The sequence below is a fragment of the Hemiscyllium ocellatum genome, chromosome 35 (assembly GCF_020745735.1).
Source record: "Hemiscyllium ocellatum isolate sHemOce1 chromosome 35, sHemOce1.pat.X.cur, whole genome shotgun sequence".
Classification (NCBI taxonomy): domain Eukaryota; kingdom Metazoa; phylum Chordata; class Chondrichthyes; order Orectolobiformes; family Hemiscylliidae; genus Hemiscyllium; species Hemiscyllium ocellatum.
The window spans coordinates 13,079,073-13,099,659 of NC_083435.1; the positions used below are offsets into that span (position 1 = coordinate 13,079,073).

Consider the following 20,587-nt stretch of genomic DNA (forward strand, 5'->3'; position numbering starts at 1 on the left):
ACGAAGACTCCAAACAGAGTACATTTTGCGCCCTTGCTACCTTCAGTGTTTCATCCAAGTATTGTTCAATATGGAGGAGCCAAGGGAAAATAGTGCGTGTAATCAACAGGAGGTTTCCTTGTCCATGTTTGGCCTGATGCTGTGAGCCCTCATAGGTCAGGAGCCAGTGTGGAGGATTCCAAGTGCAACCCTTTCCCAACAGTATATCACTTTGCCACTACCATTGCTGGGTCTGTCCTGCTGGTGGTACAGGACATACCCAGGGATGGTGACGGTGCTGGTGCTGTCTGGGATGTTACCTGTAAGGTGTGATTCTAAGAGTATGATTATGTTAGACTGTTGCTGGACTAGTCTGTGGGACAGCTCTCCCAATTTTAACAATAGCCTCCAGATGTTGATAAGGATGATGCTGCAGGGCTGTGTTTGTTGTTGTTGTTGTTTTTGGTGCATAGGTCAATGCTGGGTGGTCAGTCCAATTTCATTTCTGAGAGATTTTTGAGGTGTTTTATGCAACTGAATGACTTGCTTTACCATTTCAGAGAGTAGTTGACAGTCAATCACATTAATGTGGATCTGGAATCATATACAGGTCCAGGATGCTGCTGAGTTTCTCCAGCATTTTCTGTGTGCATTAGTAATTCTATTTTTGCCTCTGCATTGCTAGATGGTCCTAAGTTGTCAAATATGGATATATTTCTAATATTAAAAGAAGTTAGATTTTCAGAAACAATCATGTTTTTTGAACAGAGGAAGGAAAATGTATTTTAAAAATCCTCAGAAAACATTTCCAGGTGATTTCATGGCATAAATGGATTTTAAGGGCTCAACAGCATCACCACTGTGACAATCGAGTGGTATTATTACTAGACTATACTTTAGAGGTCCAGGTAATGTTCTGGGTAGAATTGGAATTCAACAAAAATGTGGAATCAAGAGTCTAATGAAGACCATTGTCAATCGATGGAACACTCTCCAACTGTCTGGACAAGCATCACATCCACAAACATTTACTCTCACCACCACCAATGTTCAATAGCAGCAATGGACCTAGCTGCACTCCAGAAATTCGCCCAATGTTCCTCAGCCAACAATTTCCAAACACAGACATTATAATCTAGAAGGATAAGGGGCACAGATACTTAGGAACACTACCACCTGCTTCTACCATGTTCCCCTTTAAGACGCATAATGTATTGACTTAGAAATATATTGCTTTTTTCTTTAATGTTACTGGGTCAAAAATTCCAAAACTTTCTCTTTGAGTGTACCTGCACCAAATGGACTGCATCAGTTCAAAAAGGCAACTCACCATCACCTTTTCAAGGGCAAATAAATTGAGACCCTAATAATATCTTGCTACTTCCGTGGTTGTGTGTAAAACCTACCGGAATTTCCATGATAATGTGCCAGGGGTGTCTCAATCTAAAGGATTTCTCTTCATTTTCATCAGCAACTCCACACAAATCACCAATTTGCTTAAAGTCTGCAAAAGTGCAAAGATACAGTACATGTTACAATAATCACCAAAGCAAGATTAGCAAAGATGCTCAAGAGGTGTCACAAACCAAACTGTCATAAGTCAGTAAATGCCAACAGTAATAAAACTCAACTATCACCAGACACGATAGTTATTAATCACTCGTATACTCAACAGCAATCAGTATTCAACCATTCATGCACCCAATGTTCAACTATCACCATGCCCAATAATAACTTGTACTCAGCCATTCCCACACCCCACAGTAAAATGTTTTCAACCATTCCTGTTCTCAACAGTAATTATTATTCAGTAACTGACGTAATAACATCCAGGCTTGGGCTAAGTGGCAAGAAATATTTGTGCTACCCAATTGCCAGGCAATCATTATCTCCAATACAGAACCTAACCATTACTCATTGACATTTGTGGTGTCACTATCATTGAATCCCTTACTATCAACATTCTGGGGAATAAAATGAACCAGAAACTGAACTGGAACTGACAGATAAATGTTGGTTTCAGGCATAGTTCAGAGGCGAGGAATTCTGTATCAAATAGCTCACCTCCTATTCTGCAATGCCTGTCCACTACCTGCAAAGCAAGAGTCAGGAGTGTGAAGGCATAGTCCCAACGTGCCTGGATGGTGTGGTTTCAAAATACTCGAGAAGCTGGACACAATAAGAACAAAGCAGCCTGCTTTACTGGCACTCTAATCACCGCCTGCATTATGACTGATAGGTGGTATACATACATGGAGGGTAAAGTGAATAAATATAAGATTAATGCAGGATCTCACCACTTACCCCTTCAACAGAACCTTCCAAGACAGACCTAGACAGACAAGGACAGCCAATGCACGGGGACAACTATGTGTAAACCCACCCTCAAGTCACACATGATTCTGACTTGGAACTACATCTCAACATCTTCACTATTGCTGGGTCAAAATCCTGGAACTCCTATCCTAACAGCAATATTAGGGTGCCCTTTCACCTCAAGGATGCAACAATTCAAGGATGCAGCTTACAACCATCTCCTCCAGCAGGATTAGAGGAGAGCAATAAACGCCTGCTTTACCAGTGATGCCCACATCTCATGTATGAATAAAAAGAAATCCCATACACAATAATGAGAATTCATGCATCAAACAGTAATAATTTACATTGCCATTCCCATTCAATAACAATTAATACTTCACTATTCCTGTACCAAACATTAATCAGCATTCAACCATTCCCATTTCCAAGGAAATTAGTAATCAAATCTTGATGCACCCAACTAGCACTCGAACATCCTTGATACAATAGTAACTAATACTGAATCATTCATGTACTTAATAGCAACTAGTACTTAAAATAACTAGTACTGAATCATCCCTGAACCTAACAGTACCCAGGACATGATTATTTTACCAGGATTGGTAGTGGGGTTTTCAAAACTGGAGGGATTACATTTAGGGTGAGAAAGGAAAGATTTAAAACAGATCTAATGAGCAATCTTCCCACACAGAGGATGGTGCACGTATAGAATGAGCTGCAGAGGAAGTCGTGGAAGCTGGTACATTACAACATTTACAAAGCATTTGGATGGGTATGTGAATACTAAGGGTTTAACAGGGATATGGGCCAAATCCTGGCAAATGGAACTGGATTTATTTAGGATATCTAGTCAGCATGAACGAGTTAGACTGAAGTGCCTGTTTCATTGCTGTACATCCTTATGACTCTAAATGCTTTCCATGTGAACATTTACTTACCATGACGATCAAAAGAGGATTGGAAAATTCTGGCTCGTACCTTTGCAGTTTCCAATCTTATTTCATTATCCTTAGAAAAAGTCTCTTCTGGTCCTGGGGACTTATCTTCTTTTAGGAAAGCCAGCCCTTCTAACACCACTGATTTTTCAGTAGTGTGACTAGTGTTGGCTGAATTGTGGGAAATTAAGAATTTCAAATGTAGCGACCTGGATCTTGCTCCTTGCTAAATTTAAACCAGGATAAGAGTATCTCCACTCAGAATTAAATTGTTTAATGAGCTTTAAAGGAACACTGTCAAAAGGAACTGAAATCCATACCTAATATGTCATCAAAAGCTTTTATCAGATCTGTCGTGCTTTTAAGAATAAAGCAATGTTTCTCATCGTGTTTTTTAGATGATAGCGCGTTCAGTTCTAGCATATTGGCACCATCCGTCACTCCAAAGGAGTACATATCTGTAAGACAAGTAGTAGATTGTGAGCACTGCCACTTGAGCAAAGGATGGACAATATGCTTGCAATTCAGCTTGAACAAACTTTGTCACGAGTCTAAACAATTTCTCATAGAGACATGGGAGATAGGAGCAGGAGGAGCCCTTCAAGCCTGCTGCGCCAACCGTCATGATCCAGCTCACCCAAGTGCTATGTCTATATTCCACCTCTGGAATACATTCAATGTTTTGGCATCGTCTATTTCCTGTGGTAATGAATTCCACTTTTTGGGTGAAGAAATGTCTTCATTCCCATCTTGCCTGGTCCACCCCAAGTCCTCAGAGTGCGACCTCTTCTTCTGGATGCGCCCTTCACCTGGAACAGACCCACCCTCCTTCCCCCCACACCTACTCTTGACCAGTCCTGTGAAGATTTTAAGTCTCCACCCAAGATCCCCACCCAAACCCTCGGATTCGCCCTGAACTCCAGCGAAAACAATCCAATCTCTCCTCAGCCAGTCTCTCCTGGTACTCCATCCCAGGCATTCAGAGAAAGTGAGGTCTGCAGATGCCGGAGAGTCGAACAGGGCGGCGCTGGAAATGCACAGCAGGTCGGGCAGCACCCAAGGACCAGGAGAGTCGACGCTTGGGGCGTAAACGCACCGACACACGCGGACAATGGTAACAGCGCGTGTCCAACCGCCGACCGTTTCCTCGCCTCGTGGCACTGCAGACGACAGCGAGCGAAACCCCACGCGCACGTCCGTTGGGGAGTAACCCGGAGTTCGAACACTGTCACGCGGCTTTGCACGTGACATCACGCATTACTGCGCATGTTAGGGAAGCGCGTGCGGTATTGTTCTGACGTTGAGCGTCAGTGGGAGTCGGGCTCTACCGGGTGTTGGGTCTCTGCTGGGAGCTGCGAGGTTTCCTCTCTCTCTCTGTGTCTCCCTGCCGCACTCCCCTCCGTCAATTTCAAGTACCCGCCCCTCCGACGGTTACTGCCTGCGAGCTGTACGCGGCCCTCAATGCCCTAAGACCATTCGTGGGCGGAACGAGGCCGTTCAGCCCGTCGCGATTGCGCCTAGCTGTTTGAATGGCTGCCTCCAGCACCATCTCAGGCAGTGCATTCCCAGGCTCCCAACTACTTTTGCTGTGTGAAAAGGTTTGCTCTTGTATTGTTTCGACTTCTTTTGTGAATTGTTCTAAATCTATGTCCAATCATTCTCTCTCCTTTCTTAAGTGAGAACAGTTTCTCCCTGTCTATCTATCTCAAACGCCCATGATTTCAAATACTACTGTCAAGTCTCTTTGCTCCAAGGAAGACCATCCCACCCCAAGTTGTCACAAGGGAAGTCCTTCATTCCTAGAGTGATTCTAGTGAATGTTTTCTGCATTTTCTTTAATGTCTTCATACCTTCCCTAGAATACAGCGCTCAGGACTGGATACAGTACTCCAGCCGAGGTCAATCTAGTCTGTTATACAAATTCAGTGTAACCACCTGCTCTTAACTGTACTTCATGACCCTGCAAATAAAGCCCAGGATACTATATGCTTTGTTAACCATTCTCTTAACTGGCAAGTGTCCAGCTTGCCAGCTCCAATGACTAATACACATACATCAAGGGCAATATGTTCCTTCATATGCTTTAGAGTTGTAAGCTCATGCAATTCAATACCCTTGGATGCTTCTGAGATTGTTTCTCCATGTATTTCCTAACAAAATGAATAACATCATGTTACTCTCTTGATCTGCATCTGCCTACTTGCCCTTTTGATGTTCAACACTGTTCTCTCTGTTTAGAATGCTTCCAAATTTTATACTATGCAACAGTATAAAAAGTGCAGTTTCTACCTCAACCTTCAGGATATTAATATAAATCAGGGTTCTTGAAGAATGTCATGAACAATCTTTCTTCAATTGGAAAATCATCCAATCACCAGTAGTATCTGTTTCCTGTCATTTGTCCAATCAGTATTCATGTTGCTACTATCCCTTTCATTTCATGAGCTATAATTTTACTCATAGATGTGAGTGGCATTCTATCAAACCACTTTTGAAAGTCCATGAATACTTGAATAGCCTTACTTCCATTAACACACTCTCTTACTTCAAAAGACTCCAGCAAGTTGGTTGAACATAATTTTCCCAAAAGAAATCTATGCTGGCTTTTAATTAACCTGTAGGTGTTCATTTGACTATTAATTTTGCCCATAACTATTATTTCTAGAAGTTTCATGCCCACCATAGTTCAACTGACTGGTCTGTAGTTGCTAGACTTAACTTTACACCAGTTTTAAAAATTGAACAAGTCCTCTGGTGCCACCTATTAATCGAAGAAAGGCTGAAAAATTACTGCCAGTTTCCAAGAGATGAAAAGCAACTTCATTGCAATGAAATCTTCCTCTCCTCTCCTATCTATTATAGATTGTTGAAGGATGGACAGCAGAGAAGAAGCTGCTTTGAGTGCAATGAATGGAAGTATCTATGTGAGTAATGATCTCCTGAATAATTTGTTAATGGTATGTTAATTATATTCATTCCTGATGATGTTAATTAATGTCATTCCTGATGAAGGACTTATGCCCGAAACGTCGAATTTCCTATTCCTTGGATGCTGCCTAACCTGCTGTGCTTTAACCAGCAACACATTTTCAGCTATGTTAATTATATTGCCAAGATACACCAGTGAAAGGCATTGCTTAATTACGTGCCTAGAGCACTTATAAGTAGAGACTGTTGAGATACTGGAAGCAGTAGGTAGGAGACAGACAGGTGAAATGCTGCACAATAAATATATAAGAAAATGTTTGGCATCTAGTTTCACACCTCACGGTCTGGCTTGGGATCAAATGAAAACTCGCGCTGGCACATGGATACTCACCAAGATAATCTTCCGATTTATTTTGTGCAAAAATAAAGTCCTTTATTTCTCTGACTGCTGTCTTAGGGTCCCCTCCCATGTTCGATTTCCCTGCAACACCAAAGAAGGTCTCAGAAATGTACAACTCACCATTGAGAACCACCTGATTGAGATATCCCAAAACACATCACAGCTCCCTCAACCAAGTTATTTTATCCATTTATGAATGCCTCCAAGGCCAGCATTTTTTGCCTGACGTCATTGCCCTGAAGCAGATGGTGACAAGCCATGTTTTTGAAGCGTTGCAGTCCATCTATAGCAGTTATACTCACAGAGAGGGTGCTGCAGCAACAATTCAGGAATGGCCACAATGTTTCCAAGTTTGGGTAGTGTGCAGCTTGTAAGGGAGGTGATGGTGTTCTCATTCATCTGTTTCTCTTGCCTTTCTAGATACTAGAGAGTGCAGGTTTGAAGGTGTTCTGACAGGAACCTTGGTGAGTTGCTGTGATGTATCTTGTAGCTGGTGCGCACACGTATTGCCACTGTGCTTTTTGGTGACAGGAGGTAACATTTAAGATGGCCTGCATAATATTGCAGCCACAGTGCATACTGTAAGTAATGTTTGAGGGTGGTAGGGAGAGAAGAGAGAAAACAAACGAGGGGAATATCTAAGCCAGCCGACTGCTATTTCTAGGAGGTCATAGGCAGTTATGACTGCAAACGTTCAGGGTCAGTGTGGTGTGGGTCTGTTTTGCTACAGTCAGCTTAATCTGCCCCAAACCTTACCTTCTATCCACTTTTTAGATATTTCACCCTAATATCTGAGTGTACTCACCATCAGTAAATAATATGGTGACAAATCTTGTCTTGCTCCAGGAATCCTTATAAATGATCTTTGAGAGGACCATCATTTCCAACACCTTCTTGAACGCTGCATGAATGTTGGTGCCTCTCTTGTCAGCATGAACTACAAACATAAGATGTAAATTAAGGGAATTTTTTTTTTTAAAAAGTGACTTCAGCGGCAATTTGGAAAGAGAGAGAAACAGCAGGCAATTGAACATGGTCTGCTTTTCAATTAGACATTGGGAGATCCAATTCTTAACTCTATCTGCTAACTTGGTTCCACACCAGTTATCAGACAAAAATCTATTGTTCTTGGTTTACACAATTTACAACTTTCATAGCTGTCCATTCAATGTGATCCTGGCTGATCATCCAATTCAGTATCTTGTTCTTACTTTCTCCTCATACCCTTGGATCCATTTAGTGATAAGAATTACATCTAACGTCTTCTGGAAAACATTCTAGGGCAGAGAACTTTACAGGCTCACCATTTTCTGTGTGAAGACGTTACTTTTCATCTCTGTCCTAAATGACATACCCCCATATCCTTAGATTGTGATCCCTAGTTCAGGATTGACTGGTCATCGGGAACATCCTTCCTATGGTTACCCTGTCAAGCCCTGTTTTGATGAATCAGTGTTGATTTATCCTCTGCTGATGATATAAGTAGGAGCAGGAGTAGATCCTGTCACCTGTGAAGCCTGGTTCTGCTATTGAGTACAATCTTGGCTGACTGTAGATCTGAGCTGCTTTCACCAGCCTATTCCTCGTAAAACTCAATTCCCTGAAAGACCCAAAAAACCTGTACGTTACAGCCTTAGAAGTATCAAATGATGGAGCATCCATAAGCTGCTCAAAATGAGGATTCCATAGATTCACAACTTTTTGAGTGAAGAACTTTCCCCTTATTTCAATCCCAAGTGATCATCTTTTACCCTAATACTATGTTCTGGGTTCCCCAGCCAGGATGGGAGAAGAACTCCCAGCATCTATACTTTGTTGTGATGCCCATAGCGAAACATAAATGGGGGAAGTCTCTACATTTTACAATCGGAATAAAGAAGACCATGAGGTCCATAGGTCGACAGGAGGTAATTTGCACACTAACGGTAACCCCAATGTTAACCCTATAGTTGTCCCCCTTCTAACCTCCTCCGTGACGTCAAGGTTGTGTTGTCACTGTTCAGAGGAGAGATCCCTTTTGTGATGATGCTGTCACTTTAAAAGGTTATTTTGTCCTTTTCTTGAACAGATTTTGTAAGGCAGAGGCGCTAAGCTGTCTCTAAGAAAGTAAACAGTTTGAGTCCTTGAGTTTTTGTTTTAAAGTTGAAACAATGGAAACAGCCTGGGTGTGGCCAGCTTTCACAGATCAGGCTTTCTAGGTTGTTTTTAGATTTTTGGTTTAGTTTTGAGCAGAAGCCTTTGGGGTCTCAAAGATTGGCGCTTCAGTGAATATCTTCTATCATCTATTCTCTCACTGTGTTTTCCTCCTGTATTTTAACTCGTAGTTTGACCAGTTGCATTGCATCTGGAACATGGCGCTTCACATCTGCCTTTTAAAATAAGAAAACGTTAGTGTCTAGGCTACCTTCTTAAAATATAGAGGAGGTCTGGTTTGGTCCATAACACTCCTCAGTGGACAACAGAACTTAACAGAGGATAAGTTGTATGTTTACATGTCACCATTTCACCAAAGATGGTTCAAGTTAAAAATCAGGGCCCTTTGTGCACCCAACTTTTAAGTTAAAGACTCGGCCATTTGGCTCCTTGGGCCTGCAGTACCCTTTTGGGAATAAGGCACTAACATTAAAAAGGAAACACTGGGGCATCCAGACCCTGTTCTCTTCAAAGGGAAGGTCAAGTAGAGATTTAATAACACGAATCAAAGTCATGTTGAGCGTGAACAGATAGGAATTGTTTCTGTTGGTTTATTCTCCGCTGGAAGGATTATGAACCAGAGGCTACATGTCTAAGGTGAGTGGCAAAAGAAACAAGACTGGACATTGGTGAGGCCAGTTTTGGAATACTGTGTGCAATTCTGGTCAAGGATGTTGTTAAACTTGAGAGTACAGAAGAGATTTACAAGGATATTGCTAGGACTGGAGAGTTTGAGTTACAGGGAGAACCTGAATTGACTGGGTTTTTTTTCCCCTGGGAGTGTCGCAGGGTGTAGGGTGACCTCATAAGAGATTTCTTAAATCCTGAGGGGCATGGATAGGATGAATAGCCAAGGTCTTTCCCTTCAGGTGGGCAAGTCCAAAACTAAAGGACATAGGTTTAAGGTGAGGGGGAAAGATTTAAAATACCGGTATCTGGATGGGGACATGAATAGGAAGAGTTGAGAGGGCCAAATGTTGGCAAATGTGACTGGGTCAGATTGGAATGTCTAGTTTGTCCAGATGAGTTGGACCAAAGTTTCTATGCTTATGACTTTGAGTGAAATGGAGGGGCGATGCCTTTATGAGGCAAAGAGTGGTTAGGACTATTAATAAAAGCAAAATACTGCAGATGTTGGAGATCGGAAATGAAACAGAAACTGGTAGGGAAACTGAGCGGGACTGGCAGCATTTGTGAAGAGAGAAACAGTTAATGTTTTGTGTCAGTCTGACTCTTCAGATTAGACTCGAAATATTTTTCTTTCTCTCCACAGATGCTGCCAGACTTGCTGTGTTTCTTCAGCACTTTCTGTTTTCATTTGGTCCGGACTTATGTATGATGTATGATGATGTATAAATATTGCCTGAGAGTGCCATGGGGAGAGATCCAATCACAGCTTTTAGAGGAGAATTGGATCATTATCTGATGAGGAAAACATTGCAAGTGAGTGGGGGTAGAAAGCAAAGAAGTTGTTGAAAGTTTTGCAGTTGTCTCACATAGACACAATGGGACAAACAGACTCTTGAATCACCTCAGAAATGACAAGATTTTCAGCAAATACAAGCTGGTTACAGTTACTTTTTCCTCACAATGCCCTTCAGGTCCAGTATTAGATTAGATTAGATTCCCTACAGTGTGGAAATAGGCTCTTCGGCCCAAACGTTCATAGCAACCCACCCAGACCCATTCCCCTACATTCACCCCTGACTAATGCATCTAACACTACAGGCAATTTACCATGGCCAATTCACCTAACCTGCACATTTTTTGGACTGTGGGAGGAAACCGGAGCACCCAGAGGAAACCAAAGGGAAGAAAGGGAAACTCCACACAGACAGATGCCTAAGGTGGGAATTGAACCCGGGTTCCTGGCACTGTGAGGCAGCAGTGCTAACCACTGAGCCACTGTGCCGTATTGTTCTGGTGAATCTGTGTTCTGCACCCTCCAATTTTTTTTTCATCTATTCAGGGGATGTGTCACTGGCCACGCCAATATTTATTGTCCAGAAAGTAGTTACAGTGGGTCTGAAGTTTAATCTAGCCCAGATCGGATACGGATGGCAGATTTCCTGCACTAAAGGACATGAATGAACATGACTTTTTATTTACAACAATCAACAGAAATTACATGGCTGCTATTAGACTACAATTTTTTTTCCCAGACTATTGTTAAATTCAAATTTCACCATCTGCCATTGTGGGATTTGAACCCATGTTCCCAGAATGTTAGCCTGGTGGTCTGGATTACTAGTCCAGTGACTTTTACCGCTTTGCATCCCTTTATGTTTCAATAAGAACAGAGAGAAAAAAAAACTGCAGGAAATACTCAGCATGTGTGGAGAGAGAAACAATTCATGTTTCAGCTCAGGATGACCTACAATCAGAAAATCCTTTCAACATAGGTGTGATGAGCAGAACTGAACACCTTACTCTAGATGAGGCTAAAACAGGGATTCATATGTTTGTGGTAAAACATGCCTTGCAGGGGTGGAGGGTGGCAATATCGGTTGGTGCAGAGCAGCAGCGATGTATAGTTTCTCTGTAGGTTGACGAATGTGTAGGAGTGAGGAGCCAGTGACAGACAGCTGTCAGGAGTGAATGAGACAGAGAGAAGAGTAACTAGGGGACCCGGGCTTCAGGACAATGTTGAGAAGCATCACAAGGGAGTGGGGCAGGGGAGACAGAGAATGGGTTTTATCCCATTTTATGTTGAATGAGCAAAATTAGAATGGGAATTGGCTGTCCGATTATTCTGTGAGGAGATATCTGATCTTGCTCGTTTCCCTCAAGCGCAAATTCACTGAGGCAAATGACATGCAAGACTTCTTTTTGAATACCAAGAAACTGCAAAGCCATGGGCATTGTGCAGGAAGTGGAGTAGGTTTGAGGGGCTGAATGGTTTACTCCAGTTCCTATTTCTTACATTATTAGACCATTAATGAATGGGCAATTGCATTCCAACCCTTAGCTCACCTTCATACTGTGCCGATTCCTCATTATCTAACTGATAAATGACCTCATCGGCTGTGGCTGTCTCCTTAATATTGATGTCAGATATTACTTTTGGTTCTGATGCATACGATATAATTCCAAATTTGGGCTGAATGTCAAAACTTGCAATCTATGAGATAAAATAGAAATAAATTGAGAGAGAGAACCTGCACAATTACCGCCTTTGCTGTTTGAATTCGTCTATCGCTGGACATCGGAGTGCATCTGGGAAAATTAACAAACAGTGAAATTCACAACTAATCTTGGAGGAACTGTTGGGTGAAGTTCACAGCACAGAATCAGGTAAGTTAATTGTAGTTTTACGTCTGTCCAAGAGAAAGGCTGCAGTAGTGAGTATAGTGGATTCTTTCTTGATTATATGTTTTTGGAGATAAGTCTCTTGATTAAACTTAAAATATAAGCCATAGCTATTAATTTAACCCGGGGCAATGTATGCAGAGGAATAAGGTGGTGTTATTTTCTGGGTCTGTAGATTGTGAAGGAGCAAAAATGGCCTTTGCAGTAACATGTACTTCTTGTCAGATGTGCGAGTTCAAAGAGAGTTTAAGGGTTACTGCGGATTGTATCTGCCATAAATGCTGTTGGATGCGAATCTTATCAGATCGAGCGGATCGGTTGGAGAGACAGATAGAAGCGATGAGGAATTTGCAACAGCAACAGTATGTGATGGATGGCAGACATTGGAAGGGGGGAAAGTCTCAGATACAGTCACATAGATGGGTTAACTCCAGGAAGGGTAGTAGAGGTAGGCAGCTAGTGCAGGAGTCTTTTGTGGATATACCCATTTCAAACAGGTATGTTGTTTTGGAAAATGTAGGGGGTGATGGATTCTCAGGGGCATATAGCACGAACAGCCAAGTTTCTGGTATTGAGATAGGCTCTAATGCAACGAGTGTTATATCGGCTTCCAAGAGATCAATTGTATTAGGGGATTCTGTAGTCAGAGGTACAGACAGATGTTTCTGTGGCCAGCAGAGAAAAAGCAGAATGGTGTGTTGTTTCCCTGGTGCCAGGAACAAGAATGTCTCAGAGAGGGTGCAGAATGTTCTGATGGGGGAGAGGGGCCAGCAGGAGGTCATTGTCCATATTGGAACCAACGACACTGGAAGGGAAAAGGTTGAGACTCTGAAGGGAGATTACAGAGAGGCAGAAATTTAAAAAGGAGGTCGCCAAGGGTAGTAATATCTGGATTACTGCCAGTGCTATGAGCTAGTGAGGGCAGGAATAGGAGGACAGAGCAGATGAATGCATGGCTGAGGAGCTGGTGTATGGGAGAAGGATTCACATTTTTGGATCATTGGAATCTCTTCTGGAGTAGAAGTGACCTGTACAAGAAGGACGGATTGCATCTAAATTGGAAGGGGACTAATATACTGGCAGGAAAATTTGCTACAACTGCTTGGGAAGATTTAAACTAGTAAGGTGGGGGTGGGGGTGGGACGCAGGGAGATAGTGAGGAAAGAAATCGATCTGAGACGGGTACAGCTGAGAAAGAAGTGAGTCAAACAGTCAGGGCAGGCAGGGACAAGGTAGGACTAATAAATTGAACTGCATTTATTTCAATGCAAGGGGTCTAACAGGGAAGGCAGATGAACTCAGGGCATGGTTAGGAACAGGGGACTGGGATATCATAGCAATTACAGAAACGTGGCTCAGGGATGGGCAGGACTGGCAGCTTAATGTTCCAGGATACAAATGCTACAGGAAGGATAGAAAGGGAGGCAAGAGAGGAGGGGAGTGGCTTTTTGATAAGGGATAACATTACAATGTGCTAACGGAGGATATTGCCAGAAATACATTCAGGGAAGTTATTTGGATGGAACTGAGAAGTAAGAAAGGGATCGTCACCTTATTGGGATTGTATTATAGACCCCCCAATAGTCAGAGGGAAATTGAGAAACAAACTTGTAAGGAGATCTCAGCTATCTGTAAGAATAATACGGTAGTTATGGTAGGGGATTTTAACTTTCTAAACATTGACTGGGACTGCCATAGTGTTAAAGGTTCAGATGGAGAGGAATTTCTTAAGTGCCTACAAGACAATTTTCTGATTCCGTATGTGGATGTACCTACTAGACAAGGTGCAAAACTTGACCTACTCTTGGGAAATAAGGCAGGACAGGTGACTGAGGTGTCAGTGGGGGAACACTTTGGGGCCAGCGACTATAATTCTATTTGTTTTAAAATCGTGATAGAAAAGGATAGACCAGATCTAAATGTTGAAGTTCTAAACTGGAGAAAGGCCAATTTTGACGGTATTAGGCAAGAACTTTCGAAAGCTGATTGGAGGCAGATGTTCGCAGGTAAAGGGACGGCTGGAAAATGGGAAGCCTTCAGAAATGAGGTAACAAGGATCCAGAGAAAGTATATTCCTGTCAGGGTGAAAGGGAGGGCTGATAGGTATAGGGAATGCTGGATGACTGAAGAAATTGAGGGTTTGGTTAAGAAAAAGAAGGAAGCATATGTCAGGTATAGACAGAATAGATCAAGTGAATCCTTAGAAGAGTATAAAGAAAGTAGGAGTATACTTAAGAGGAAAATGAGGAGGGCAAAACCGGGACATGAGATAGCGTTGGCAAATACAATTAAGGAGAATCCAAAGGGTTTTTACAAATATATGAAGGACAAAAGGGTAACTAGGGAGAAAATAGGGCCCCTCAAAGATCAGCAAGGTGGCCTTTGTGTGGAGCCACAGAAAATGGGGGAGATACTAAATGAATATTTTGCATCAGTATTTAGTGTGGAAACGAATATGGAAGGTCTAGATCTAGGGAAATAGATGGTGACATCTTGCAAAATGTCCAGATTACAGAGAAGGAAGTGCTGGATGCCTTGAAACGGTTAAAGGTGGATAAATCCCTGATCAGGTGTAACCGAGAGTTCTATGGGAAGCTAGCGAAGTGATTGCTGGGCCTCTTGCTGAGATACTTGTATCATTGATAGTCACAGGTGAGGTGCCGGAAGACTGGAGGTTGGCAAATGTGGTGCCAGTGTTTAAGAAGGGCGGTAAAGACAAGCCAGGGAACTATAGACCGGTGAGCCTGACCTTGGTGGTGGGCAAGCTGTTGGAGGGAATCCTGAGGGACAGAGTGTACATGTACAAGACAAGGACTGATTCGGGATAGTCAACATGGCTTTGTGCATGGGAAATCATGTCTCACAAACTTGATTGAGTTTTTGATAGAAGTAACAAAGAAGATTGACGAAGGCAGAGCAGTAGATGTGATCTATATGGACTTCAGTAAGGCATTCGACAAGGTTCCCCACGGGAGACTGATTAGCAAGGTTACATGGAACACAGGGAGAACTAGCCATTTGGATACAGAACTGGCTCAAAGGTAGAAGACAGAGGGTGGTGGTGGAGGGTTGTTTTTCAGACTGGAGGCCTGTGATCAGTGAAGTGCCACAAGGATCGGTGCTGGGCCCTCTACTTTTTGTCATTTACATAAATGATTTGGATGCGAGCATAAGAGGTATAGTTAGTAAGTTTGCAGATGATACCAAAATTGGAGGTGTAGTGGACAGTGAAGAGGGTTACCTCAGATTACAACAGGATCTGGACCAGATGGGCCAATGGGCTGAGAAGTGGCAGATGGAGTTTAATTCAGATAAATGTGGGGTGCTGCATTTTGGGAAAGCAAACTTTAGCAGGACTTATATACTTAATGGTAAGGTCCTAGGGAGTGTTGCTGAACAAAGAGACCTTGGAGTGCAGGTTCATAGCTCCTTGAAAGTGGAGTCGCAGGTAGATAGGATAGTGAAGAAGACGTTTGGTATGCTTTCCTTTATTGGTCGGAGTATTGAGTACAGGAGTTGGGAAGTCATGTTGCGGCGGTACCGGACATTGGTAAGGCCACTGTTGGAATACTGTGTGCAATTCTGGTCTCCTTCATATTGGAAAGATGTTGTGAAACTTGAAAGGGTTCAGAAAAGATTTACAAGGATGTTGCCAGGATTGGAGGACGTGAGCTACACGGAGAGGCTGAACAGGCTGGGGCTGTTTTCCCTGGAGCTTCGGAGGTTGAGGGGTGACCTTATAGAGGTTTACAAAATTATGAGGGGCATAGATAGGGTAAATAGGCAAAGTCTTTTCCCTGGGGTCAGGGAGTCCAGAACTAGAGGGCGTAGGGTGAGAGGGGAAAGATATAAAAGAGACCGAAGGGGCAACTTTTTCACACAGACGGTGGTACGTGTATGGAATGAGCTGCCAGAGGATGTGATGGAGGCTAGTGCAATTGCAACATTTAAGAGGCATTTGGATGGGTATATGAATGGGAAAGGTTTGGAGGGATATGGGCCGGGTGCTGGCAGGTGGGACTAGATTGGGTTGGTATATCAGGTCGGCATGGATGGGTTGGACCGAAGGGTCTGTTTCCATGCTGTACATCTCTATGACTGTATAAATTACAATGTAAGGGTATAACAAACAATAATAAAAATCACTTCTTTGTTCATGTGAGCTTCGTTGACAAGGTTTGTCACCTAACCATAATTGCCTCCAAGAAGGTGGTGGTGAGCTGCAGTTCACATGGTGTATGTACACCCCCAGTCAATCTAGATGACAGTTCGAGGATTTTAACCCAGTGACAGTGAACAAACAGTAATATATATTTCCAAATCAGTACTGAGTGTGGCCTGGATGGGAATTTGTTGATGGTGGTGGCCCATGAACCTGCTGCTTTTGTCCCTCTGGATGGCAGAAGTCTGGGATTTAGAAGGTGGTGTTCAGCAAGCTTTGGTGAATTTCTGCAGAGAATCTTGTAGACGGTGCACACTTCTGTTACTGAGTATTGTTGGGATGCCATGGAAAGGTTTAAGATAGTAGGGTTCCAATCAAGCGGGGCTGCATTATCCTGAGTGATGTCCAAAACAATTGCAGAACAAGGAATAACCCCCATGAAATTCTTCTGTTTAAAACTACGCTAAAGGCCACTTTCAAACTTCATGGCAATGATTTGTTTCATTACCTTGTCAGTGAGGTTCTTTATGATATTCTTGGCTTCATTGAAGTTGGCCTCACCAACACTTTCGGAAGCATCTAGAAGGATGTATATATGAAGTGGAGCATCCTTGGTGAGAGTAATTTTGCGGGCAGTGGATGCTGTGAAGTAAGAGACAGTTACAGTTAGGGTAATATGGGTTACATTGGCGTTCATTGGAAGGTGGTGTTCCATGGATCAGAAGATACCTTCCCAAATCCAATGGACATTGAGCTCTCCAAGGCCTGTGTCTATCTAGTGCCCTTTGCATATCCCACCACACCATGTAGATCACTAAGGCAAATCTGTCAGTGGCAAAGTTCATCATCTTCCCACCATTATCATCTGCCTTTGGATGAAGGCAAGCCCTAGGACCCCAATAGAGTTCCTGACCCTCTGTCGCCATGGAGTCTTTGACCATTGAAAAGTTAACCTCACTGGACATGACTGCGAATGAAGTGCAGGATAAAGGTGGCAGAGGCCCGAAAACAGACTTGACTTTTAAATCAATTTTCTTTAAATACTTTTATTGCTTAGTTATTCATTCATGAGATATGAGCGTCGCTGACAAGTCCAACCTTTTCCTTGAACTGAGAGGTTTACTTGGCCATTTGGAGGGCAGTTCAGAGTCAGTGACATTGCATACGTCCGGAGTCACATGTAATCCATATTAGGTAAGGATGGTAAATGTCCCTTTTTAAAGGATATTAGTGAACCATTATCGGCTGTACATCATTATTATTATTCCTCAGACTAGCTTTAAAGTTCAGACTTATTCATTTGAACTTGAGTCCCCTGAGTACACTCAAAACGTCAACTCTCCTGCTCCTCAGATGCTGCCCTTCCAGCACCACACTTTTCGACTCCCCTGAGTAATAGACTCGGCATTTGGATTACTAGTCCAGTGATATTACCACTATGTTACTATCTCTTGGAGAATGAGGGAGTTGGGGGATAGTAAAAACTGTTAAACCAGCTGAGGTGGATGGACCTCGAATATCATGTGATGCAATCATCAGGGAGAAATCCAGTTGAAGTTGGCTACCGTCAGCCCCAGGCCCATATAGAAGTCAGGGTTATGTTGACAAGACTCATTCCACTTCGAATAAGAAAAGACCAAGGACCCTTGAACCTAATGGAACATTAACTTTGATGCCCACTAATGCGGTGAACGATCGCACAAAAAGAAGAGGAAGAAGATGGTATTCTCTCCATCAAAGAGTTGTTTCTGTGGGCTGAGGGGTGGCAGGAAGAACTCAAAATTGAGTGGGACAGTTGTTTTCCAGCAAAAATGGTAATTGCTATAGAAACTCAGCAGGTCTGGCAGCATCTATGGACAAAAGAGAGTTAACATTTCGAGTCCAATGAACCTTCTTCAGAAATTTGTTTCAGATCTTCAGCGTCCACAACTTGTTTTCTGGTAGGAATAGATGTTTTATTGGGTAAGAGTGTATGGGTTTAATGGGCCTAGGTGATTGGATGGAGTTTGGTTACACTGCAGCCATGGTCCAATTGATTGGTAGAACAGCCTCTTACTACTCTTCAGCTCCCAGTGAGCTCAATGTTCACTGTTCCTATGATAGATTGTGGTTCAAATGGGAACAAATAAAATATTCGAAAGGAGGATTTTGGTCATTGGATCAGACAGAAGGGGATCGAACAACCCAGGAGAAAAAAACAATCATAGAAAACATTAAAAACCCAAGGCAGGAGTGGACCATTTAACCCATCGAGCCTGCTCCACATTCAATATGATCATGACTGATCCAATATCTTAACATCAGACGGCCATCCACTCCCCAATCTCATTGAAACATTTCACTTCTAAAAGTATGTATGTTATATTATGGAAAATATTCTAAAATTTATTTTGCTTTAGCTCCTTAAACAATTTTATTTTCGTTGTTTGTTTGTGGGTCTCCTATTTAAGATGGAAATGAGGAGAATCATCTGGGGATCATCAGTCTTTGAAATTCTTTTCCTCAGAATGGACAGTCTGGGCTACTGAATATGTTCAAGGTTGGTTTTAGACAGATTGCTGATTTGTTGAGAATCCATATACATCAATGAATTATAAGAAAATGGAATAAGGAACAATTTGGACATTTCTTGGTTGAAGAGGCTTTATTGTGATTTCTTGGAAAAGGTCAAAGTGAACTATGGATAATCTTTTATTTACTGGAAAAGCAAGTCATTTTGGGAGAAAGAGCCCAATAAAATCTTTTAAGAGAGATATAAGACATAAAGTTTGTGGTCCATAACTGCTCAACAGGCAGACTTCAAAAAAAAACTAAGATCTATGTCGTTTGTGGCCTAGAAGCAGCCTCTGGTGTCACGTTGCTATATGTTTTCACAGACCTGAGATGTGAGTTGTTGAGGGACCTTGCAGGAGAAAGCAGCTTTCTCTGCCTTAGTCAGAAAGGGACAAACCTTAAAGAAAAGAAACAGCAAAAAACACTCACTCTCTGTCAGTGAAGTAGTTTGAAAATCTTATGAAGTTTTCAGTATCAGGATCAGAATCTGAAATTGGGTCTGAAGATCCCTGACCATTCTGCAACTTTCAGTAATTAGATCTCGTCAACAGAAAATCTAAAGAACTGTGAGAAATCAACATGTTCATACCCTTGACTTACAAGGGTGCTATTCTTCAACTTTTTTCCCCCAAACTCGTATTTGCAGACCTGTGTTGTTTTATCTGACCTGTGTGTATTTGGAATTAAGGAATAATTATAGTAGCTTCGTTGGTAACCTGTTTCCCCCACTTCTAAAGGAAGTGTTTGTTTGCATTAAGTGTGTTTTGAGTCTAATGAAGCAACCTGGTCAAAGTATCTCTTATTCTACATAATGACAATAAAGAGACAAATTAACTATCTTGGTGATTAAAAGAAACATTTCCATTTTGGAGATTGATTACCAGAGCACTCCTCCCATCGGTGTTATAATAGATTAAAAGTGTTATGGAGGAGTGAAGACAGAAAAGTAGAATTAATACCAGAATTGTATCAATAATTTTGTTCCATGTGCAGCAAGTTGCTAGGAGTAGAATGGCCTATTGTGGTTTCTTATGTTTCTCGCACCAATAAAAAAGTGAAAATGCAACTTTTGGTTATTAAGGACTTATCCTATCCCTTTTTTAAAAAAGGTTCTAGCTGAGACAAAGGGAAGAGTTAGACAGGGGGACTGGTTAATGTCATGTGGAAAGGCAACATATGACGTACCTGGCTGCTTTGCTTCTCCAGTTTGAGTCATACCCAGCATACTGGTAAATGAGGCTGTGAAAGCTGATGCTACATCTTCTGGAGTGTCAAAGGAGTTTTTGTCTGCAGAAAGAAAAGTATTGATTTAGCAAGATCCACTTTCTCAATTTGATTCACGTGTGTCAAAACTGAGACTGTACCGTTTTTGTCCCACAATCTTCCCAAATGGAATGTTGTTCTTCCATGCTACCCCTGACAACTTCCCCATCAACTAACCACACCTGCCAACTTCCTGCATAATGTTTGAAGCTGAATGGATTCTTTCAATTTCGGTTTCAATGACGGATGGTGGGAAGCTGGGTGGTGGAGGGAAGCAAGGGCAATGTCATCATCCACTCCTCACATTGCATTTTCCTCATCATTTGAGCTTGTTGAGACTCTCCGTAATATTTAACCTCAATAAAATAGTATTGCCATTACTCCATTCTGAAAAAAAAAGGAAGGGCGTTCTCCTCTCAGTCCTGTGTTGATTTTAATCCCTCAAAACAGATGGATGATTATTTTTCATTCACAGTATGTGGGGATCCTAGCAACATCTTCATTTAGTGCCCAAGCCTTATTGCCCATGAGAAGGTGGTACTGAGA

At 42.2% G+C, this 20,587-nt stretch overlaps 1 protein-coding gene across 1 annotated transcript in view; it reads right to left on the bottom strand.

Annotated features, from left to right (window-relative positions):
- The window catches only part of LOC132832720 (complement factor B-like), a 57,184-nt gene that overhangs the window by 23,750 nt on the left and 12,847 nt on the right, over positions 1 to 20,587 (bottom strand). The window contains exons 5-11 of the mRNA XM_060850830.1: positions 19,964 to 20,065; positions 16,734 to 16,867; positions 11,728 to 11,875; positions 7,367 to 7,498; positions 6,553 to 6,642; positions 3,554 to 3,691; positions 1,386 to 1,483 (exon numbers count right to left, since the gene is read on the bottom strand). Coding sequence (XP_060706813.1) covers positions 1,386 to 1,483; positions 3,554 to 3,691; positions 6,553 to 6,642; positions 7,367 to 7,498; positions 11,728 to 11,875; positions 16,734 to 16,867; positions 19,964 to 20,065 — 842 coding nt within the window. The remainder of the gene's footprint in view (positions 1 to 1,385; positions 1,484 to 3,553; positions 3,692 to 6,552; positions 6,643 to 7,366; positions 7,499 to 11,727; positions 11,876 to 16,733; positions 16,868 to 19,963; positions 20,066 to 20,587) is intronic.